Source organism: Ranitomeya variabilis, chromosome 5, assembly GCF_051348905.1.
Source record: "Ranitomeya variabilis isolate aRanVar5 chromosome 5, aRanVar5.hap1, whole genome shotgun sequence".
NCBI lineage: Eukaryota > Metazoa > Chordata > Amphibia > Anura > Dendrobatidae > Ranitomeya > Ranitomeya variabilis.
In genome coordinates, this window is record NC_135236.1 from 266,833,549 (window position 1) to 266,858,559 (window position 25,011).

Here is a 25,011-nt window from a genome sequence, read left to right on the forward strand (position 1 = left end):
AGAGGCCTACCGAAAACGCTACTTGGGCAGATGCTCAGAAGGAGTGACAGCAGAGCCCAATGTAGCGACCACCTGCTGGTGGAAAAGAACAAGAGGAATGTCCTTCTCTTGACCACCATACATGGTGATGGCAGCACTGTACGAGGTACCTCAATACAGGTCAGCAAACCGGACTGTGTACTGGGTTACAACAAAAACATGGGGGGGGGGGCGTTGATCTCTCCAATCAACTTCTCCAACCGTACAGTGCTTTGAGAAAGGCCAAGGTGTGGTGCAAAAAAGCTGTCCATGCACATCGTACAAATGGCAATGCTCAACGCTTTCCTGCTGTCACAATGTGCACGCCACACCGATACGTTGTACCTTCAGTTCCAGGAGGTAGTGGTTAAGGCCCTGATATTTGGCACTCAGGAAGGAGCGGGCCCCAGTGCTTCCGGAACTGAGGGTGCTCGTATCGTACCAGGTCAGCATTTCCCAGGGGTGGTCCCGCAAACTGGAAGTAAAGGTAAGCTGCAAAAAAGGTGCCGAGTGTGGTACAAAAGGGAAATACACAAGGACACCATTTATCAATGTGACATCTGCCCTTAAAAACCTGGCCTGTGTATGAAAAATTGCTTCAAATTGTACCACACCTCCATGCACTACTAATTTATTTAGCTTTACAGGAAACAGTAGATTAGTTCCACAAAGGGGGCACATCTAGATAAGTTCCTTGAGGGTCTAGTTTCCAAAATGATGTCACTTGTGTTTTGTTTTTTTTTCTTACTGTTTAGGCATATCAGGGGCTCTGCAAACAGAACATGACCATTCCATCAAAGTCTGCATTTCAAAACGTCACTACTTCACTTCCGAGCCCCGACGTGTGCCCAAACAGTAGTTTTCTCCCTCATATCGGGTATCAGCGTATTCAGGACAAATTGGACAACTTGGACTAGCGTGGGCATTGCTGCGGGGTGTCAGCTGTCACATACAGCTGACACCTGCATGCGATCGCCGCGGTGCTCACTGTGAGACCGCACGATCATGCCGCCGTACTAGTACTGCGGTTTGCAAGAACTCAGTTCCCGTAGAGCAGTACTAGTACAGGGCATGTCGGGAAGGGGTTAAGCGTAATTAGTGGTTGTGTGCACACAACCCGACCAGGTGAGCCCAGTTGTGCAATTCTTTTAACGTTGTTACTCAGATAAGATCCTATTTTTCCATTGCTTCATTGGGGGACACAAGAACCATGGGTGTATACTGCTGCCACTAGGAGGCTGACACAATGCACAAAAAAGTTAGCTCCTCCTCCGCAGTGTACACCCCACCGACTGGCACTAGGTTAATCAATTTTTAGCTTAGTGTCATTTCTCCAGGCGGGATTTGACGCTGGTCTTGACCTTAGTTCGCTAAAGGGCCAGGTTTCAGCACTTTCCATTCTTTTCCAGAAAAATCTATCCTCCCGTTCTCAGGTCAGAACTTTTCTTCAGGGGGTTGCGAATGTGGCTCCCCCCGTACCGGACCTCTGGGACCTCAATCTAGTTCTGGAAGCCCTGAGGAGTTCTCTCTTTGAACCTATCCGAGAGGTTTCCCTGTCCTTTCTGTCTTGGAAGGTGGCGTTTTTGGTGGCCATCACCTCCATTAGGCGAGTTTCGAAGTTGGCGGCCCTTTTTTATCACCCTCCTTTCTTGGTTCTTTACCAGAATAAGGCGGTTTTGCGGCCTCCGCCTTCCTTCCTTCCCAAGGTGGTGCCCGCTTTTCACCTAAATGAGGATATTGTCCTCCCTTCTTTTTGTCCTGCTCCAACTCATGCTCTGGAGCCTTCATTGAACAGGCTAGACCTGGACAAGGGCGGTGAGGGTCTATCTGGCTAGGACTGCCCCCTTTAGGAAGACAGACTCCCTTTTTGTCATTCCAGATGGTGCGCGAAGAGGCCTGCCTCAAAGGCTACGGTTGCTCGCTGGATCAAAACTGCAATTTTGGAGGCTTACCGGGTCAAGAACACAGTGCCTCCCCCTGGGACTAAGTCTCACTATACCCGGGCAGTGGGTGCCTCCTGGGCGGTGCACCATAGGGCATCCGCCCTACAACTTTGCAAAGCGGAAACTTGGTCTTCCATCCACACATTCACCAAATTTTATAAGGTCCATACCTACGCCTCGGGAGACTCCAGCCTATTCAGAAGGATCTTGAAGACTTGAAAGAAGCTTCGTAAAATCTGTTTCTCGGAGCCTTCATTGGGGGACACAGCACCCTCCCGTGTTTATCAGCTGTTTTTCTGTGTTCTACTGTTAATGTTTTGATTGTCTGTTTATTCGCTTTATCTTATTGTTTCTCCTACTGCTTTCTCACTAACTGATTAACCTTGTGCCAGTCGGTGGGGTGTACACTGCTTAGGAGGAGCTAACGTTTTTGTGCATAGTGTCAGCCTCCTAGTGGCAGCAGCATACACCCATGGTTCCTGTGTCCCCCAAAGAGGCTGTGAGAAACAGATTTTACTGTAAGCAACCAAAAATCCTGTTTTTGCACATTGTCTCTCTCCAGTCCTTCTCCCTTGCCATACACTAGACATCATTGCATTGGGGGGATTACTGTCTTTGTTTCTTTTACAACTATACAATTGTTTGGGAATTACTCTTATGAAAGTGGAAATTCCAATTAACACATATTAACGTTTCTACTATAAATCTTACTCCTAGTAAGTCCTACTTACTACAATGTGCATTTGTGTAAAAAATAAAAAAAATTAAAAATTAAATATATTTATCATATACATCTTTGTTGATGTATAACCTGCCCATTACCTTTTTTCTCTACAGATTCAGATTTTTACATCACTTATGTGTATATGAAGTTGTGTTGTATTGATTCATTTGTTGCACGCAATAAAGCTTCACATTCTCCATGCTTTTCCTTTTTATGATAGGTTCCCATGCTGCGGGAAGGCTTACCCATGTGATGGTTGCCATGATGAAGCGGAAAACCATGAAATGGAGCTGGCTTCACGCATGTTATGTGGCTATTGTGCTAAGGAACAGGTGAGGGTTTGCATATACCGTATATACTCGAGTATAAGCCGACCCCCCCTAATTTTGCCACAAAAAACTGGGAAAACTTATTGACTCGAGTATAAGCCTAGGGGGGAAAATGCAGCAGCTACCGGTAAATGTCAAAAGTAATAATAGATACCAATAAAAGTAAAATTAATTGAGACATCAGTAGGTTAAGTGTCTTTGAATATCCATATTGAATCAGGAGCCCCATATAATGCTCCATACTGTTCATTATGACCCCATAAGATGTTCCATATTAAAATATGCCCCATATAATCCTGCATAAAGGTTAATAAAGGCCCCATAAGATGCTCCATAGACACATTTGCCCAATATAATGCTGCACAAATGCTGATTATGGCCCCATAAGATGCTCTATAAAGATATTTGCCCCTTATAGTGCTGCACAAACGTTATGGCCCTATAAGATGCTCCATACAGACACTTGCCCCATATGCCGTAGTGCCCTACAAACGTTAATTATGGCCCCATACAGACACTTGCCCCATATAGTGCTGCACAAACATTATGCCCCTATATAGTGCTGCAGAAACGTTATGGCCCCATATAGTGCTGCAGAAACGTTATGGCCCCATATAGTGCTGCAGAAACGTTATGGCCCCATATAGTGCTGCAGAAATGTTATGGCCCCATATAGTGCTGCAGGAATGTTATGGCCCCATATAGTGCTGCAGGAACGTTATGGCCCCCATATAGTGCTGCAGGAATGTTATGGCCCCATATAGTGCTGCAGGAATGTTATGGCCCCATATAGTGCTGCACAAACGTTATGGCGACATATAGTGCTGCAGGAATGTTATTGCCCCATATAGTGCTCCAGGAACGTTATGGCCCCCATATAGTGCTGCAGGAATGTTATGGCCCCATATAGTGCTGCAGGAACGTTATGGCCCCATATAGTGCTGCAGGAACGTTATGGCCCCATATAGTGCTGCAGGAACGTTATGGCCCCATAGATGCTCCATACAGACACTTGCCCCATTTGCTGCGATAAAAAATAAATAAATCACATACTCACCTCTCCGTCGCTCAGGCCCCCGCACTTTCAATAGTCACCTCTCCTCGTTCCGGGCGCCGAACTGTCTCCAGCACTGACGTTCAGCAGAGGGCGCGCACTGACCACGTCACCGCGCCCTCTGACCTCAGCGTCACTGCTGGAGACAGATCGGCGCCCGGAACGAGGAGCAGGTGACTATCGCGCAGCGCTGCGCTCCCCTCCCCGTATACTCACCTGGTCCTGCCGCTGTGTAGATCCTGCTTCTCCGACGCCGCAGCGCTTCATCCTGTACTCAGCGGTCACATGGTACCGCTGATTACAGTAATGAATAGGCGGCTCCACCCCTATGGGAGGTGGAGCCGAATATTCATTTACTGCAATGAGCGGGACCATGTGACCGCTCAGTGCAGGAAGACGCTGAAGCTGCTACTGCCGGCGCTGGGGAAGCAGGGACCGCGCCTGGACTAGGTGAGTATTTTTAGACAGTCTCTGACATTTGCAATTAAGTGGCACAATCTCACTAGGGAGTCTATTCGCTGATAGCAATAGCTCCCGCTACCTCCCTCACACCACAAACATCTTCCCGATGGCTTGTCAAGGCATCCAGGTGCCTGCTGTACTATTACAGTATATAGTACAAACATTCAAGTCTCCTACTAAAAACTTGTGAAAAGTACAGTAATTTAATTAAAAATTAAAAAAAATACATTTGAACCTTACCTCATTTTACCTATCTGAATTTAACCCCTTACTGACATTGGACCTACTATTAAGCCGATGTCAGTATCCCCTTCTTTGATGTGGGCTCTGGCAGTGAGCCCACCTCAAAGCCAGGACATATCACCTGAAATGTACCTGCAATAGCTGTGGGCGGAATTGCAATCTGCCCGCAGCTGTTAACTAGTTAAATGGCTCTGTCAAACTCTGACAGTGGCATTTAAATCGTGCTTCTGGCTATCGGGCCAGAAATACACGCATCGGTGACCCCTGTCACATGATCGTGGGTCATCGGTGCATCGGCATCACAACCTCTATGGTTGTTGATGCCGGATTGCTGTGAGCGCCACCCTGTGGTCAGGGCTTATAGCAAGTATGCAATTCAGCTACTTAGAGGTAATCTGAGCATGGCCTCTATGTAGCAGAGCGATCAAGTTGTGCCAGCTTCTAGCTTCCCATGAAGGCTATTGAAGCATGCCAAAAAAAAAAAAAAAAAAAAAGTTTTAAAAAATATGAACAAAATAAAAAAAATATATAAAAGTTCAAATCACTCCCATTTCGCCCCTTTCAAAATAAAACAATAATAAAAAGGATTAACCTGATCGCTAAACGGTGTAGCAAGAAAAAAAGTAAAAACGCCAGAATTACGTTTTTTTGGTCGCCGCAACAATGCATTAAAATGCAATAACGGGCGATCAAAAGATTGTATATGCACAAAAATGGTATAATTAAAAACGTCAGCTCGGCACGCAAAAAATATGCCCTCACCCAACTCGAAATCACGAAAAATGGAGACGCTACAAGTCTCGGAAAATGGTGCAATTTTTTTTTTTCTTTTTAGCAAACTTTGGAATTTTTTTCACCACTTAGATAGAAATGAACCTAGACATGTTTGGTGTCTATGAACTCGTACTGACCTGGAGAATCAACATGGCAGCTCTGTTTTAGCATTTAGTGAACCTAGCAAAAAAGCCAAACAAAAACAACTGTGGGATTGCACTATTTTTACAATTTTTCTGCACTTGGAATTTTTTTCCTGTTTAATTGTTACACGACATGGTAAAACCAATGGTATCATTCAAAATTACATCTCGTCCAGCAAAAAATAAGCCCTCATGTGGCCATATTGACGGAAAAATAAAAAAGTTATGGCTCTAGAAAGAAAGGGAGCGAAAAACAAAAACGCAAAACTGAAAAAAGCTCCGGGGGTGAATGGGTTTAAATAAAGTTTATTCTGTATCACCTTGTCCATAAAAGTCTATTCTAAAAAAATTAAAATGGCTCAATTGCCGCTTTGTGGTCACAGTACATCGCCCAGAGAATCCAATACAAAATTAACAAAATGTATGTACCCTAAAATGGTAGCAATAAAAACTACAGCTTGGCACATAAAAAAGCCCTTGTATAGCTCCATCAACGGAAAAGTAATGTTATGTATGGGTCCCAGAAAATGGGGAGAAACCCAATTTTTTTGTTTTTTTATATAAAGTTCTGAATGTTTCTTAAGCTACTGTATATACTTGTCTATAAGCCGACCCGAGTATAAGCCGAGGCACCTAATTTTGCCACTAACAACTGGGAAAACTTATTGACTTGAGCACAAGCTGGATATGTATTGTCCCATCATTCCTATCCTGGTATGCATGGTTCCTCATCCCCATCCTTGTATGCATGGTTCCTCATCCCTATCCCTGGTATGCATGGTTCTTCATCCCTATCCTGGTATGCATGTGCTCCTCATCCCTATCCTGGTATGCATGGTTCCTCATCCGTATCCTGGTATGCATGGTTCCTCATCCCTATCCTTGTGTGCAAGGTTCCTCATCTCTATCCTGGTATGCATGACCCCCTCATCCCTGTCCTGATATGCACGGCCCCCTCATCCCTATCCTGTATGCATTTTCCCCTCATCCCTATCCTGGTATGCACAACCTCCTCATCCCTATCCTGGTATGCACGGCCTCCTCATCCCTATCCTGGTATGCATGGCTCCTCATCCCTATCCTGGTATACATGGCTCCTCATCCCTATCCTGGTATACATGGCCTCCTCACCACTATCCTGGTACGCACATCCTCCTCATCCCTATCCTGGTATGCATGGCTGCTCATCTCTATCCTGGTATGTACGGCCTTGTCACCACTATCCTGGTATGCATGGCTTCCTCATCCCTATTCTTGTATGTATGGCTCCTCATCCCTATCCTGGTATGCACGGCCACTCATCCCTATCCTGGTATGCACGGCCACTCATCCCTATCCTGGTATGCACGGCCACTCATCCCCATCCTGGTATGCTTGGCTACTCATCCCTATCCTGGTATACATGGCTCCTCATCCCTATCCTGGTATGTACGGCCTCGTCACCACTATCCTGGTATGCACGGCTTCCTCATCCCTATTCTTGTATGTATGGCTCCTCATCCCTATCCTGGTGTGCACGGCCTCCTCACCACTATCCTGGTATGCACAGCCTCCTCATCCCTATCCTGGTATGCATGCCCAATCTCCCTATCCTGGTCTGCATGGCCACTCATCCCTATCCTGGTATGCACGGCCTCCTCAACCCCATCCTTGTATGTACGGGCTCCTCATCCCTATACTGGTATGCATGGTTCCTTATCCCTATTGTTGTATGCATGGCCCCCATGAGAAAAGCATGAAAAAAAAAAAAAACATCCTGCTTACCATCCCTGCGCACCCTCGCAACATCTTGTTCCTGTGCCTGCAGCTCCTGCGGCTGAGCCATCATGAGCCCCCGCTCATTAATGGAATGACTATTCACCTTTCTCCATACCACACCAAGTGAAGATTAAAAAAGTTATGAGTCTTGGAATAAAGGGAGGATAAAACAAAACCGCACAAAAATTGAAAAACACCGAGTTGAGAAGGAGCTAGCTTCACACTCGTCTAGTGTTTAACTCCTCTTTTGTTTGTTTTATGCAGCCATACAGTACTGGGAAGCCCTGCATTTCATGTGGAAGCATGATGAATAAGAACATCCACTCAATACACTGGGAAGGAGGAAAGGGCTGCAGAAATAGAGTGAAGATGTCAAGGTATGGCTCATAACCAAGATCCCATGCACACAAACGCCAACATACCATCCAGTGCCCACACCCAGCTCGTTCTCACACTCAAAGCGCTTGCTCACGCCCATCGCCCTTGCTCACGCCCATCGCCCTTGCTCACGCCCATCGCCCTTGCTCACGCCCATCGCCCTTGCTCACGCCCATCGCCCTTGCTCACGCCCATCGCCCTTGCTCACGCCCATCGCCCTTGCTCACGCCCATCGCCCTTGCTCACGCCCATCGCCCTTGCTCACGCCCATCGCCCTTGCTCACGCCCATCGCCCTTGCTCACGCCCTTCGCCCTTGCTCACGCCCTTGCTCACGCCCTTGCTCACGCCCTTGCTCACGCCCTTCGCCCTTGCTCACGCCCTTCGCCCTTGCTCACGCCCTTCGCCCTTGCTCACGCCCTTCGCCCTTGCTCACGCCCTTCGCCCTTGCTCACGCCCTTCGCCCTTGCTCACGCCCTTCGCCCTTGCTCACGCCCATCGCCCTTGCTCACGCCCATCGCCCTTGCTCACGCCCTTCGCCCTTGCTCACGCCCTTCGCCCTTGCTCACGCCCATCGCCCTTGCTCACGCCCATCGCCCTTGCTCACGCCCATCGCCCTTGCTCACGCCCATCGCCCTTGCTCACGCCCATCGCCCTTGCTCACGCCCATCGCCCGTGCTCACGCCCATCGCCCGTGCTCACGCCCATCGCCCGTGCTCACGCCCATCGCCCGTGCTCACGCCCAGCGCCCGTGCTCACGCCCAGCGCCCGTGCTCACGCCCAGCGCCCGTGCTCACGCCCAGCGCCCGTGCTCACGCCCAACCTGTGCTCACACCCAAGCCGTATTCACACCATCCAGAGTATTTTATCCAAATGTATTTCTAGTGAAGTGAAATTTAGAAACAGATATCTGAAAATAATCATAATGAAACTATGAACTTTCAGGCATGTAGTCTGACAGAAGTGAAAGCCGGGTCCTGCTTCCCCTTATACTCTCTGAGAAGGAATGTTTTAACACCTATGTAATTTTATTTTTAAATATGGATAGTGACTAGCAAGGCAAGGGGCACCTTTGTCACCTTTTTGTGCATAAGATCATTTTTAAAAAATCTGCGCACAGGTATCTTGCCGCTGAGATGTAGAACCTGGATAGGGAGTGGTCCGTTTTCCACTAGCAATAAAATGAATGGGCAGTATGTAAAATAGACAGAGGTCCAAATGATACGTTCTTTTTGATCACCCCATGCTTTCTGCTAATCAATTGTTGAAATTGGGCGGAGTGCGTCAGGTGGTTTTTGGACCCTAAACTATCTATTCCTTATTACTCAAGCTGACAAAGTATCTAAATGTCTCTAAATACTAAATGTGATTCAGTTTGAATGTAAATTCCTGCTGGGACAGAGGAATTAGGAAGAGTTACTCACTTTTTGCTTCATGATAATTCCAACTAGCTGCAGGTTAGAAAACGCCGGTAATGACGTAGGACAGCTGTAAGAGATGTGAGGTTAGCGCTTGGGCTGTGTGACACTTCTAGATATTGTCACCTCCCAGATGACTCTTCAACATTATTTTCTGCATGTTTCGGTAGCTACTCAACATTTCTTTTAGCTATTTAACTGCATTTTGCGTGGCATAGAGTGACATGTTAAGATGTTTATCACTATTTGAAATAAGGTTGTATATGTTTTAGCATACAGGGGCATGTGTACTAATATTGTTAGTTCATGTATTTAAAATGGTGAGAGTTTAGGTGGCTTAACCCCTTCATTCCTTGGCCATTTTCCGTTTTTTTGTTCTCATTTTTTAATCTTCTTCTTCCAAAAGCCATGTTTTATTTTTCCAGTCATATAACTGTATGAGGGCATGTTTTTTGTGGGATGAGTTGTACTTTTGAATGACACTATTTATTTGGCCACATAGTGTACTGGAAAACAGGAAAACACTTCAAGTACGGTAAAATTGCAAAAAAAAAAAAATGCAATTCTACAATGTTTTTGAAAATTCACTTTTGTCATCATTTTCCAACACCCGTAGCGTTTTTCTTTTTAGGGATTTGGGGCTGGGTGATTGCTCTTTTTTTGCTCCCTGAGCTGATTCTATTTTTGGGTGGATATGATGTTTTGTATGCCTCTTATTGCATTTTATTGCAATGTTGCAGCAGCAAATAAACCCAGTAATTTTGACGTTTTGATTCATTCTCTCGTTACACGATTTATTGATTGGATTAATTTATTTTATGTTTTTATTGATCGGACTTTTACAAACACAGCGATACCAGATATGTGTATTTTTTATTTTTGTTAGGGGGTGATTTGAACTTTTTATTTTTTTTTATTTTGACTGAAATAAATAGTCTCTTTCAGCTATGTATAACAGAAATCGCAGTCTCCTATGAACACCGGTCATGAGCCAACAGTCCCAGGAAAATTGTAATGAAAGACACGGTGGGTCATAAGCAGACGCCCAGCTTTCATGACAAACCATCGGCACTCCACAATCACGTGGCAGAGACGCCGATGGACGGGATGAATGACAGCGAGAATTAAATATTACGGTCAGTGATTGACCAGATCAAAGGCAGGGACACAACCTTTGACATATACGTTAACGGTCATGAAGGGGTTAACTTAGAAGAGCTTAATAGGGTATTTTACAATAGGTTTTTAAAACCAGATACCCCTTGAAATTTTACTCTGCCACTTTCATGCTTCGTTTTAAGATTTTTTTCTTCAAATATTATATTGACTTCTTACTTGCAGAAAGGATAAGCAAAAATATGCGAACACCTCCAAGACATTGTCACGAAAGAGTGTGAGCAAGAAGTAGCTTCCTTCCTCCCAGGTAACATGAGTGGTAAGTATATAGAAGAAGCTGAATTATTTATTGCCTAGTCATGTGTTTGTTTGCTTGTTCACTTGCCACATGTTGAGTGAGATGGTATGTTAACAGAATAATGTTTAAAGGGAGCCTGTGATTAAAAAAAACCCTCTATTACTCTGAAGATATGGGGCTAATCTGCAGGTGAATAGAGTTCTTAAGCTGTCCAGCGCCTGCACTGAGAGCCCCACTGCATTTAACACACAACGGTAAGGGGGGGGGGCATATAATTCCTTGTGCCCATTGGTACCCCCATGCGTGTCATTACGATACTCCTGTGAAAGCCAGTGTTTAGCTGGCTTTCATATGAAATCGAGAGATGCACATTTGAAATTGCCACGTTCAGAAAAATCTGATCTATCAAAATATAAAATAATTAATCCAATCTGTAAATGGCGTAACGAGAATAAAAATTTAAATGCCAGAATTACATTTTTTTTTGGGGGGGGGGGCCACAACAACGTTGCAGTAAAATTGCAATAAAAGACGATCAATACATCCTTTCTACTCCAAAATGGTATCTGTAAAAACGTCAACTCGGGCTGCAAAAAATATGCCCCCACACAGCCCCATACCTGAATCATTTAAAGTGTTTTGGGTCTCGAAAAATGGCGACAGAAGCAGCAAATTTAATTATTTTTTTTTACCACTTAAATAAAACAAAAGTACATATTTGGTATCTGTATAATCATTTTGCCAGGTCAGTTTTACCATTTGGTGAACATTAGTGATGAGCGAATATACTCGTTACTCGAGATTTCCCGAGCATGCTTGGGGGACCTCCGAGTATTTTTTAGTGCTCGGAGATTACATTTTCATCACCTCAGCTGAATGCTTTACATCTGTTAGCCAGCTTGATTACGTGTGGGGATTCCCTAGCAACCAGGCAACCCCCACATGTACTTATGCTGGCTAACAGATGGAAATCATTCAGCTGCGGCGCTAAAAACTAAAACTCCGAGCACTAAAAATACTCGGAGGACCCCCGAGCATGCTCAGGAAATCTCGAGTAACGAGTATATTCGCTCATCACTAGTGAACATGGTAAATAATTTTTTTTTAAAATGTGAAATATACACTTTTTTTTGTAATTTCAATGCACATGGAATTTATTCCTGCTTTCCAGTGCATCACTTGATCAGTTGAATCATCCTGCCAAAAAAAGGCCCTCGTAAACAAAACAAAATCATTATGGCTCTCGGAAGAAGGGGAGGAAAAGATGAAAATGTAAAAAATGGAAAATAGCCTAGTCATGAAGGGGTTAATGGTATGTTAAATTAATAAATGGGTATATTAAATCAATAAGGTCACATAGATTATCTGTAAATCAGTTAATAACAAAAATCCTTATGTGTTTCTCATTCATTTCTACTACTTATTTATGTAAAGTTTGTTGAAACGACAGTAACTATTTTAGTTTCTGGAGTGTGTAATGTCTTACGTGTACCCTGCAGTTAACACTGGAGGCATACATGGTCTTTGTAGATAGAAGGGGGCAGAGAGTTGGTTCCTATGGTGGGACTAGGAGTCACCAATGTGACATGGTTTATTAACAAAGTACACCCAATATATGGCGTAAGACTTTCAGATTAAAAGAAAAAGGATTAATGCCATGCTCTGTATCCCCAATGGGCTAGTTCTAAGTATTTCAGAATGTGTCTGTATGACTACTGTTATTTAGTAGCTGTATGGACCTTTCCACATTTTATCTTCTCTCATTTATATCTTGTTGTTTTATCCCCAGTGTCCTATCAAGCATCACATCCCATTCTGATGAAAAGTAAGATCATAGTACTGGAACCAAGAAGTCAGAAAATATACCAAAAACTTCAGTATAAAAATGATTAATGCATTGCTTTTGTTGCTTTATTAAAGGGGTTATTAACATGTTAATGGAAAAAGCCTGCTTAGTTATGTTATATATGTCTTAATGTCGTGAATTGTTTGTACTTTTAATTCTGCCATTCACAGACAGTATAGTTTATTTGTTAGGGTTAATAAGCAGGCAAAAGTTTATTTTCTTAGGAAAATGTAAAATAAACAAAATTACAATTCAGTTGAAGATAATCTCGAATGCGGCTAATCCAACCGGAATGAAAAACCAGCATTATCGTCACCCACATCACATTCTATGATGTATATAGCCATCATGAGGTTTTAACCACTCTCCATGACTGATATATAAGGCTATGTTTCTACGGGGCGTATTCCTTCAGTATGTGCTGCAGATTGGACGCTGCGTACAGCCGCAGCGTCCAATCTGCAGCGTCCTGATGTTACAGCATAGTGGATGGGATTTTATGAAATCCCTTCTCCACTAAGCGTGCAGGGCCGCATCTGGCGGCCCTGCGTAACCGGACATGTGGCGCGTCTTTCCAGACCGCTGCATGTCTTTATCTTGAAGAGACGCTCCGTCTCCGCAAGATAAATAACCCAGTCTATGAATACGATGCCGTGATTCCGCATGTGTTCAATGAACACATGGGCAATCACCGCGCGTACAACGGGGCAGCGCTTTGGATGGAGCGGGGTATCCGCTGCATCCATAGTGCATGGAATCCTCAACATGGAGATAAGCCTAAGTCATGCTGATCTTGCAGGTCCCACCATTGCATGTGCAAGATCAGCAATCAGAGCAGCCTCCTGCTCAAACTTTGAATATTGAGGAGACCATCAATCACTGTGGTTTAACCCTTTTAATGTCCGGTCAGTAGAAAGAGGGGCCTCCCTCTGTCAGCCCACCATGAGATTGCTGGGTTTATGGTACCTTTACAGTGGCCCACGTGACCACTACCTTAATGCTCCTTTTAGAGTCTAATAGGATGTTTGTCAGCATTCTGCTGACTTACTGGCATAATGCACAGCATTTCTGAAGTATTGTTGTGTATCATATGAACGATCAGAAGTTTAAAAAAAAAATACACAAAAAAAAAAAAAAATCAGCCTTTTCCCTGTAAGTGTTGCTTTATTATGAAAACATAACTGCTTTCTTAGAATCATCTTGTCCATAACAGTTCCACCTATAAATATATAATTTATCCCATACAAAAACTCTTTAAAAATATTGCCTCTGAAAAATATGAAATAAAGTGTGATAAAAAAAAAATCACATGTACCCCAGAATGATACCAATCCCACAAATAATAACCTCACATAGCTTTGTCGATGGAAAAATAAAAAAAAGTTCTGGTTGCCAAAATATAGTGACCAAGAAACCTCATAACAATTTAATTTTTTTTTCCTTTTTAAATAGAAGTGCTAAAATTCTGCAGGAGTATTAAAGGGAACCTGTCACCAGTTTTGTCTGATATAAGTTATGGCCATCACCTTTCTGGGCTAATATACAGCATTCTATAAGAAAAGAAAAATAACTTTTATTATACTCACCTGCGACGCGGTCCGAGGGGTGTCGCTCTTCTCTGTCTCCCATCTTCTTGCAATGCCGTCCTCCTGCTTCGAGTGGATGATGCGTATCCTCTGCACCATGCTCCTGCACAGGCATACTTATCTGCTCTGTTGAGGGCAGAGCAAAGTCTTGCAGTGCGCAGGTGCCGGGGATCTTTGACCTTTACCGATAAATGCACACTGCAGTACTTTGTTCTGCACTCAACAAGGCAGATAAGTCCGCCTGCGCAGGAGCGCGTTGCTGAGGAGTCTGTGGATGTTGCAGGGACGTGTCATCCACACGAAGCAAGCACGAGGGCGGCATCGCAAAAAGATGGGAGGCGCTGGACCAAGAAGAGCGACACCCATCGGACCAGACCACGTCACAGGTGAGTAAAATAAAAGTTATTTTTCTTCTCTTACAGGTCGGGTTGGGGGCAGATATACAGCATTATAGAATGCTGTATATCAGCCCTGAAAGGCGGTGGTTGCATCTTATATCGGCCAAAACTGGTGACAGGTTCCTTTTAAAAGCAAAAAATATATGTAAATCTTGTATCACCATAATAATACTAACTGCAGAATAACGTTAATTTGGGGAACACTGCAAAGAAGAACATCTCCCCTCCCCCCTCAAAATAAATTTTTAAAAATGCGGTCTCCCACCCCACCAGCCAGAAACATTTTTTTTTTTTTTTTTTTTTTAAACTCCTCATATGTTCTCCAAAAAGATGCCTGAGAAATTTGACTTGTTCTGCCTCAAACAAGCCATTATATGGCTGTTGATGGGAAAAGAACATTGCTTACTGGGGGTTTCATCTTGAAGCAAGTAAAAATTTCTTTGAATTCAGGGCACAACAGGAAAAATAAATCTTTCTAGTCAGAATGATGGTCACCTTGATGGGCTGCTTTATATGTCACGTTGTTTTCATTTCTAACGGAAACTATGACACCGATCTGAAAAGAATGTAAGATTTATGTGATATGGTTATATTTTATAGACAAAATACAAAAAGCTAGAAAATAAAGATAGACGTTCAGAGCCCCTTTTAAGTCCGTTTAATTTAGCCAAGTGATGTTGCTACTTAGACCCTACGTTTAAATAGAATTGGTCACCAAGTTTCACAATACAACCTGCATACAACCTGCTTGATATACTTACTTTGAAATGCCATGTCAGACTATCTATCATTTTGAAAGATTTTCTAATATTAAAATGAGCAATTCCAGTCCAGCATTAGCTGCAGCTGGGCTCATAAAATGCTCATTCTAATGTCGGGATAGTACAGCCAGTTTGACATAAATTTTCATAGTAGGTACACTGAGAAATCTGTGTGATACATGTAATTTGTTGGTCTTAAAATTAATTCTGATTTTGTATTGCCTCCTTCTAGAGAAATGATTTTTCTGTATCTGATCTATTATATTTCCCAACCACTATAGCAATTTTCCTTCAGAACCAATACATATTTTGTTTCTGCAGTAAACTGTTAATTGACACAAACCTTTATTACCTGGCAGCTAGTGATGAGCGACTATACTCGTTACTCGAGATTTCTCGAGCACGCTCGGGTGTCCTCTGAGTATTTTTTTAGTGCTTGGAGATTTAGTTTTTCTTGCCGCAGCTGAATGATTTACATCTGTTAGCCAGCATAAGTACATGTGGGGGTTGCCTGGTTGCTAGGGAATCCCCACATCAAGCTGGCTAACAGATGTAAATCATTCAGCTGCAGCGATGAAAACTAAATCTCCGAGCACTAAAAAATACTCGTAGGACCCCCGAGCATGCTCGGGAAATCTCGAGTAACGAGTATATTCGCTCATCACTACTGGCAGCTAAACCTGTGGCCTCTCATGCATGTGGTGGGGTTATGCTTGAGCCTCAAATTTACAGCCATAATCCGATTCCATCCCATTGGATTAGGATAATATCAATCTTGTGCAAATTGAGCACCTCATGTACAGATTATATTTTTTTCAGGCAGCATGCTACAGAGCAGGGTGATATTGAGGCTTGTGGGAAAGCATACAGTATATCCTGTGTTCAGGCTATTTCATTCTGCTTATTGTGTGCTCTTCAGTTGGGTAGGCTGTCGTCATCAGTGATTGATGGCTATCTTGTGTAAGTGTGCATACAGAGATAGCTGTCAGATAGCGGGACCACCCACCTGACTGAAAATAAGAAGAGATCAGTGATGAGTGGTCTTGCTCAGATAAGCTGTTATGCAAGCATGCTCCTGTGCTGAGTGTCTTCGGCGTCCTATAAAAATATGTTCTAGTCCCCGCGGCTGCATGTATCGCAGGTGTTCGACAGCCGCACACATGCAGGGATTGCCTGTTTGTTAGCTGCGGGAACTTGAAGTCCCTCGGCTAGCACCCAAGCATGCTCAGATAACAACTTATCTGAGCATGTTCACTCATCTCTAGGTTAAAAAAAACTAGTTCTGCTGACTCTCTTCCCACAAGCCTATATATCACTTTGCTCTGTAGCATGCTGCCTCCAGATGGATGGCATTTTCAGTGTGACATTTAGCTGTAAAATATCCATTTACATTGTAGAATACTTGTTTTACCAAAAGATGTCGCTGTAACCTTTTCCCTTATGACATGCAATAAACCCGCAGATTGTTTTGCATCAGATTGCAGTGGTTTTGTGACAGTTTTTTTTTTTATATTTACCTTCCATGGATGAAGCACCATTGAAACCATGTTTTTCCCCTGTATAACTGGAGATGGTAAAGAGTGCTCTTTAAAACTGCATAAAATAGTGGTAAAGCCATGTGCAAGTTTGTCACACAAACTCCTGAATGTATGGGCACGCTGAGGCTGCTATCCGACTATGAGTATTTGGCGAGTTTTTGATGGGTATGCATTTTTGGCATGTTTTTTTTTTCTGTGCATTTTTTTTTTAAAAAAAACCTGCACTTTACAATGCCAGCAAAGTGAGTAAGATTTCTGGAATCTCCTGCACAGTCTGCTTGTTTTTTTCCTTGCAGATTAGAACCATCAAAGCATTTTTTTCAAATCATGTCAGTTTTGTGTTTTTTTTGTCGTATTTTTCAACCATTCTGATGAATGAGGAAAAAAAATGCATCACAAACCCACATATTTTGCACAATGGTTTTCCTGCCAACACTTGACTTTTTACTGCAGTACAATCTGTTGCAAATCCTCAACGAGTGCACATCCCCTAAGGTAAATTGGGTTACTTGTGTTTTGTTTTCATTGCGTTTTGTACATGCGTTTTTTGACGCTCCATTTTTTTCTCTTTTTTTTGGAGTGTAATATTTGCTGCTTTGTTTTTTATACTCCCTGCTATTTGGCTATGATAAAACTTTGTTGATGTAGTCATGTGTTGCTCACATGTGTTTTTAGTGCACTTCTACAGTGGAAATGCACTAAAAACAAGTGTGATTTTAATCAAATGCAATTTTTACCTGCGGATAATTTGTATCTAATGCAAGTCTATTGTGAATATCTGCACCGAAAGCTCACCGTACCCGCAAGAGAAGGTGACATGTTGCAGATTTCAATCATGCTCTGCAGGTCAGTTTATGCAGCTTGAAAAAAAAAAAAAAGGCACAGCAGGTAGCAGGTACGAGATTTCCATAAATCCTATCCACTTTGCTGCAATTGTAAGATGCTGCGTTTTTTTGCACTGAGAGGACTAGCCGTGTCAAAAACTCATTGTGGGATCTCAATCTGACCGTTTCTAAGCACGTTTAATAAGATTATAAATTATTTATAATTATTAGATTCTTTTACTTTCTAGTGAAAATGACATAGCCCTTGGTTAATAATAATGATTTCATCTTTGAGGCAGAAATGATCATTTTGAGCGAAATTCTAAATAATTTGGCAGAACCCTTTATGTTGTCAGATTGATATGGTTTTGTTTTCTGAAATAATTTTTCTAGATCTTACAGTGACTAAGGTATAAATCCACACACTGTCCGGTAGGCTGCGTGTGCATTTATACCTTAGTCACTGCAAGATCTAGAGAAATTATAAGGTATAAATCCACACGCTGTCCTGTAGGCTGTTCATAGTGGCGTTATGCTGATTTCTTGTGTCATCCAGATTCAGGAAACAACTGGCTTGCAGGTGTTACACTAGCACTCAGTCCTATCAGGGAGTTGGGATTTAGGAAGACGCACACCAAGTGCTCTGCTCATGAATACATGTTACTTACCTTTTGGTCGAATTATCCATACAGCATATTATTATCTTTTTGCCATTTACTCTTATAACACAGTAGACTTGTCTCTATTATGCTATGGTGATAGATCTGCTTTTCCTGCAGACTTGTCTATGGAACTTATACCTTTTTTAGGCTACATTCCCACGATCAGTGTTTGCTGAGTTTTTGACTCTGCAGATTTTCTGCACATAAGTTTACTTGCGTTTTTGTGTGCGTTTTTTTTTTTGTCTTTGGTATGTCATGCATTAAATAAAGCTGCTTTGTTTTTTAAATGTCCTGATATTGACATTCTTAGGCCGGGTTCCCATTAGAGTATGGCATCCGATGAGTCTCTCATGGGAGAGCATCGGATGCGATATGCTAATGACCCTCGGCTCCTGCTCTGCTGTGTGCGTGATCCGAGTGTCAGTGATCTGTGCTCTGATCCTCTCGCATGACAGAATCGCAGCACAGCTGCCTCTCCTCTGCTGCCGGCGTCAGCATGAATCGCACTGCACCTGGGAAATATTCAAGTGCAGTACGATGTGTCACATAGACTTATATATGTGTGTTTGATCTGATTCTCGGGCTCAATTGCTCGCAGCATGCGGCAGTTGTTTTCACTTGAGAAAATAATCGCAAATGTGAGCTGCCCCGTAGAGAAACATTAGGGCGAGTGCAATCAGATTTGTCGTATTGCACTCCTCTGAATGGATATCAAGTGGGAATGAGCCCTTAGGTGCGTATTACATGTGTTGTTGATGCATTTACGCTGCGTAAAAGCACTTATTAATTTTTCAAATGTTGTCCATAGAGTAAAGAACTGGCACTTCATATCCTAATATAAACCCACAGTTCGGACTTACATGTAGATAGCCGATGAAGCGAACACAAAATTCAAATACAAAACAATATTTTATTGATAAAGATTAAAGTAACATATATATATAATAAAATTTGCAAAAATAGAGTGCCCAGAAGGGGGAAGAACCAGTCAATCTGTAAATATGAGATAGGTGTGTAATATAAAAGTGCTAAGACCTGCTAGAGTATAAATCCAATTAGACTCTTATAGATAGGCAGCTTGCGCAATGTCTGGGATCTGTCAAAATTTCAAAGGCATAAGGAGGTCCAGATGATCAATACAATAATGAATAATGTAATGCTAGTAATAATCTTTATAATAATAATCTTTATTTTTATATAGCGCTAACATATACCGCAGCGCTTTACAGTTTACCAAGCAAGATGACAGAAAATACCCCAAGCAAGCGCAGACCAGGATATGGATGCGTAGATGTTGTAAGATTGAACTTAGAGTGTATTGGGGGACACTCGCTTGGCACGGGATTCAAGCACTTAGGCACGTTTTTTCTACTTAAACAGTCCACACAGTTTATTATGGCATCATAAACCTGATTACCTGGGTATCTACGTGTAAGTCCGAACTGTGCAACATGTAAAAGCACATGTACTTTTTTTACCTGCCGATTTTCCGCATCTAATGCAAGTCTATAGGGAAATTCCGCACAGAATACTCGGCGTACCCTCAAGAGAATATGACATTCTGCGAATTGGAAAAAGGTGCCACAGGCGAGTTTACACAGTGGACATGAGATCTCTATGAATCCCCTCCACTTTGTTGGTACTGTAAAACAATGCGTTTTTACTACAGCGAAAATACGCAGTGTGCAAAATGCGATAAAAGCTCATCGTGGGCATGTAGCCTTAGATCTTTCTTCATTTAAATTTTAAGAGTGTTTTTGCAAGTAAAATTGCCATGTGGAGATGAATAGTATAAAAAAAATGAAAACCTTAACCAGTAAGCTGCAATCAACTGAATCATTCATGACTGAATTACGTGATGTTATGCAGATATCCAACTCAGAATTCTGAAATATTCATGACTGCACCTTGGGAAATGTTTCCTCGTTTGACAATATAGTATTACTCCTATCTGTTTCTCTTTAGTAGAATTGAACTAGTACAGAAAACCATGCATATAGGAATTGCACTACCATTCTAAAGTTGTACATGAGGAACTCCTCCATACGCTATAATTCAATGTATTCTCAAAACAGAATTACTGCGTATCTCTCATAGAACAAGTACATTTACTGTACACAAGGTTGGAAAATTAATTATTAATGTATTTACTTTTGAAATAATTTCTTATTGCTTAGGAACTTGTAAATTACCTTGTAAAATACTGTTTACATCCAATAAAATTGATTTGTCTCCTGCTTTCAGCCAGTGTGTAATTGTCTGCCTTTTTGTTTGTTCACAAGTAAAGTCACAATGAGATAAAGATGTCACAATAATTATAAATGACCCATATGAAGGACTGTTATGATAGAATTAATTTGCATGTTTGGTAAAAGACTTAAATATAGATTTTTCTTTCACCTTCTCATGGTATAAAGTTGTGTCTTAGAATGCCAACGTAAAGGTACAGTGTTTCTCAAAAACAAAACATCAAGCAGAACAAATTGTAAGAGGAAACAGTATGGTAGGAAAAATGAAAAAAATTCCCTTATTTTGTGCAGGAGAAATACATTCCCAATGATTGAAAGATGCATAATTGTGTGCACACAATCAAATGTGGGAGTCAAGTGCTTACAAAATGCTAAAAAGCATGAACATATTGACGACAATGTCTAAACTACTTACTGTTTTTAATTACTTGTAACTGCTTCAGGTTTTGAAAGCTACAAAGCAGTTAAAGGGAACCCGTCAGCAGGATTGTGCTCAATAACCTACAGACAGTGTCAGGTCGGCGCCGTTATACTGATTAAAATGATACCTGGGTGATGAAATCCGTCTTGTGGTTGTTTTTGTTTAGTCTTTATTTTCAGTTTTGATGTGCTCATGCTCTGACGCGGGCCTGTGTGCGGGGATCTTCTATTGCCGATAGCTGCTGTTGCGCAGGTGACGGCGGTGCCAACTTGGAGGAGCCTTTTTTTTCCTCTAGCAAGTTGGCACTGCCTGCACAGTAGCAACTACAAGATTGCCTAAAGCTGATTTTTTTTTTTTTTTATTAACCCTCCGTCAGGAACAATGGATCTGACAGGCGCAGCTCTTCTACTTTCATTTCTCCCTTCTCACCAGATTTTCAGGAAATCCCCTCCCTCTAGATAGTCTCCTGGCTCTAGCTGCTGTGTGAAACCTGATACCACTAGTGATGGGCAGTCCGGCTCTTTTTGGTGATCCGGCTCTCATGGCTCCGCTCACCAAAAAGAGCCAGCTCTTTCGGCTCACAAAACGGCTCTTTTTGGATCCTAAATGGATCCCTATTGAATAACTGTTCAGGCGTCCGAAACTCCGCCCACTTCTTAGAGCCAATTAAATTGAAGAGTGGGCGGGGTTTTGCTCAGGTGGGCGGAGTTACACATGCCGAAGCCTGGGATTTTACGCCCAGTGAGAGCCATTCAGGAATTTTAGTGGCTCTCACTGGCGTGCCGGCTCCCATCGTTCACAGCAGGGAGCCAGCTCTTTGTGTCGGCTCGTTCGTGAATGACACATCACTAGATACCACAGTTGGTCTGCAGAGCTTCAGGAAGGAAGATATAGCTGTGCTGGCTTCTCAGGCTCATTGGTCCCGAACACATCACACTTTATGAGGTTGGTATGTAATGTTTTTAGTCATTACTATTGTTTATTTAACTTGTTTTATGAATGGATAGAGAAAGGTTTGTGGATATTTCATATAAATAACCGTTACTTGATATCATTAGGGGCTATTTGGTGGGAGTTTTGAAATTTGTGTATATCAAAGTTATTACTTTTATGTTGAGTAAATGGGTTTGTTTTGCACCTGATAATGTGTAGTCTCTTTTATTACATCCCTATGAAGGTCTCTGATCACTTTTAGATCACTGAAATTGAGAAAATTAGATATTCTAGGCATTTTTCTAGCCTGCGCTTGACAGGCACATTGTTCCATTACCAGTTAGTGCAAATATTGTTCCTGACGGAGGGTGTTAAAGGAATCTATGGTTACCATCATAAAGAATACTTAAATGCACATTACACATGCGATAATGGTCCAGTGCCTGCCTGCAGAAGAGGATTTAAAAAAATATATATATTCATTATGTAAACTAGAGCGCAGGTCACTGAGGAATCCATGAACTGTCAGAAGCCATACTGGTGAATACATGAAGTCCCCCCGACAGGCCGCCCCGGAGCACAGGCATTTCATTAACTTAAAACTGAATATAAAGATTAAACAACAACCACAAGATGGATTTCATCAACCAATGTATCATATTGATCAGTATAATGGTGCCGCCCTGACAGTGTTGTAAGGAGGAGAGTCAGCCTCGGTGTGCCTTGTCCGGGACGAGTCTGGAACCACCGGTGCTGTCACCCGCGTTGCAGGGGGGAGAGATTAGTTCTCCGGACAGACCTTTGAATTTGAGACCAGGTGGCATGGAGAGCATAAAATGGCGACAGTGCGCAGGAACAGGTTCAGTAGTAGCGGGAACTGTAGTGTGCAGGGGCTGAGTGCTAGCTCTCTTGCGCTGCACAGTCAGGAAAAAGTAGGCCCAAGCCAGAGTTGCCTACGGAAGCTTACCGGAGACTTCAGGTGGAGACGCTTCCAGAGATCGTTGACAGTGCTGACTCCCATGATACCACTGAGCGTGAGTGATCCCTCCTTACAACCAGACCGCAGTGGACACACTCCCAGACGGGACGACCAGGCCACAGTCAGAGTGCAGCTGCCTGACATACCCGCTCCTGTATACTCCTGTGCTGTGTCGGCGCTTAACGGAAAGGACTGTTCGCCTTTTAGTGGATCTCCTTCTGGACTCAGGATCTGCAACCGGACATCCCAGGACCACCGACGACGCCGGAGTCCAAGACCCCTTCTGCACCAGGACGACACCGGGTTCTTCAAGCGTCAAGGCCGGGATGCCACCACCATCATCTCAGAGATACCAATTGTTTAATAGCTAGAAGTACAGTGTATATACACTGTGTTCCAAGTTATTATGCAAATTGGATTTAAGTGTCAAAACGATTTAATTGTTTTGTTTTTCAAATAAACTCATGGATGGCATTGTGTCTCAGGGCTCAATGGATCACTGAAATCAATCTTAAACACATGTGATAATTAGTTTTCCAGGTGATTCTAATTAAAGGAAAACTACTTAAAAATGATGTTCCACATTAAGCAGGCCACAGTTTTCAAGTAACATGGGAAAGAAAAAGGATCTCTCTGCTGCCGAAAAGCATCAAACAGTGCAATGCCTTGGTCAAGGGATGAAAACATTAGATATTTCTTGAAAATGTAAGCTTTATCATCTTACTGTTAAGAGATTTGTGGCTGAATCTGAGCACAGTCATGTTCGTGCTGATAAAGGCATAATGAGGAAGGTTTCAGCCAGGCAAGTTCATCGGATATAGAGAGCAGCTGCTAAAAAGCCATTACAAACCAGCAAACAGATATTTGAAGCCGCTGATGCCTCTGGAGTCCCTCGAACCTCAAGATGTAGGATCCTTCAAAGGCTTGCTTTGATTCATAAACCTACTATTCGGCCACCCCTAAACAGTGTTCACAAGCAGAAACGGTTGTAGTGGGCCCAGACATACATGAAGACTAATTTTCAAACAGTCTTGTTTACTGATGAGTGTCAAGCAACCCTGGATAGTCCAGATGGATGGAGGTAGTGGATGATTGGTGGATGGCCACCATGTCCCAACAAGGCTGCAACGTCAGAAAGGATGTGGAGGAGTCATGTTTTGGGACAGAATCATGGGAAAACAGCTGGTAGGGCCCTTTAAAGTTCATGAAGATGTGAAAATGATCTCTGCAAAGTATATAGAGTTTCTGACTAACAACTTTCTTCCATGGTATAAAAAGCAGAAACTTGCCTTGAGGAGCAAAATCATCTTCATGCATGACAATGCATCATCTCATGCTGCAAAGAATACCTCTGAGTCATTGGCTGCTATGGGCATAAAAGGAGATAAACTCATGGTGTGGCCACCATCTTCCCCTGTCCTCAACCCTATAGAGAACCTTTGGAGTATCATCAAGCAAAAGATCTATGAGGGTGGGAGGCAGTTCACATCAAACAGCAGCTCTGGGAGGGCTATTCTGACTTCGTGCAAAGAAAAGCAGAAACTCCAAAAACTCACAAGTTCAATGGATGCAAGAATTGTGAAGGTGATATCAAAGAAAGGTTCCTATGTTAACATGTAACTTGGCCTGTTAGGATGTTTTGGGGTTAAATAACTTTTTTGTTCAGTGAATGTGACCTCTTAATGCTGCAAATTCCACAAATGAGCATTTTCAGTTCTTTAAAACATATCAAATGTTTAGAAATTCTACTGTGCCTAATAATTTGGAACAGTGCATTTTGAGGTTTTATTCATTTTGGAGATTATAATGTTATCATTGGGAGGTTTCTTCAATAAAATTTGATGTATACTCTAATGGGTGATGACTTTTATTAGACTGACTGTAATTTGGACTGACCATTTAGGAAAATCCGAGAAAAATATAATTTGCATAATAATTTGGAACATAGACCAGTTGTTAGATGACTTTATACATTTGCCTTACACGAAGTACATAAGAATCGCTGCTTTATTGTCAGAATTATTTATGCTTTGTTTATATAGCTGTATCATATTCAGCAGTGCTTTACAGACATCATCATCACTGCCCCCATTGGGGCTTACAATCTAAATTCTCTATCAGTATGTCTTTGGAATGTTGGAGGAACCCGGAGGAAACC

The 25,011-nt window shown here is 42.5% G+C and overlaps 1 protein-coding gene and 1 long non-coding RNA gene across 5 annotated transcripts in view; both read left to right on the forward strand.

The window, feature by feature from the left end:
* Window positions 1-13,774, forward strand: part of LOC143775737 (uncharacterized) — an 83,656-nt gene extending 69,882 nt beyond the window's left edge. For 3 of the 4 annotated variants that reach the window (XM_077264238.1, XM_077264242.1, XM_077264240.1), the window contains exons 10-13: window positions 2,906-3,017; window positions 7,713-7,825; window positions 10,584-10,677; window positions 12,446-13,774. In XM_077264238.1, the coding sequence (XP_077120353.1) occupies window positions 2,906-3,017; window positions 7,713-7,825; window positions 10,584-10,650 (292 nt within the window). In that variant the 3' untranslated portion in view covers window positions 10,651-10,677; window positions 12,446-13,774. The remainder of the gene's footprint in view (window positions 1-2,905; window positions 3,018-7,712; window positions 7,826-10,583; window positions 10,678-12,445) is intronic. The other variant, XM_077264239.1, reaches the window with a different exon arrangement.
* A 2,082-nt stretch (window positions 13,775-15,856) lies between these two features.
* Window positions 15,857-20,514, forward strand: LOC143775739 (uncharacterized). The gene is made up of 2 exons (XR_013215698.1): window positions 15,857-18,019; window positions 18,098-20,514. It is a non-coding gene; the product is annotated as an uncharacterized LOC143775739 (long non-coding RNA).
* The last annotated feature ends 4,497 nt before the right edge of the window (window positions 20,515-25,011 follow it).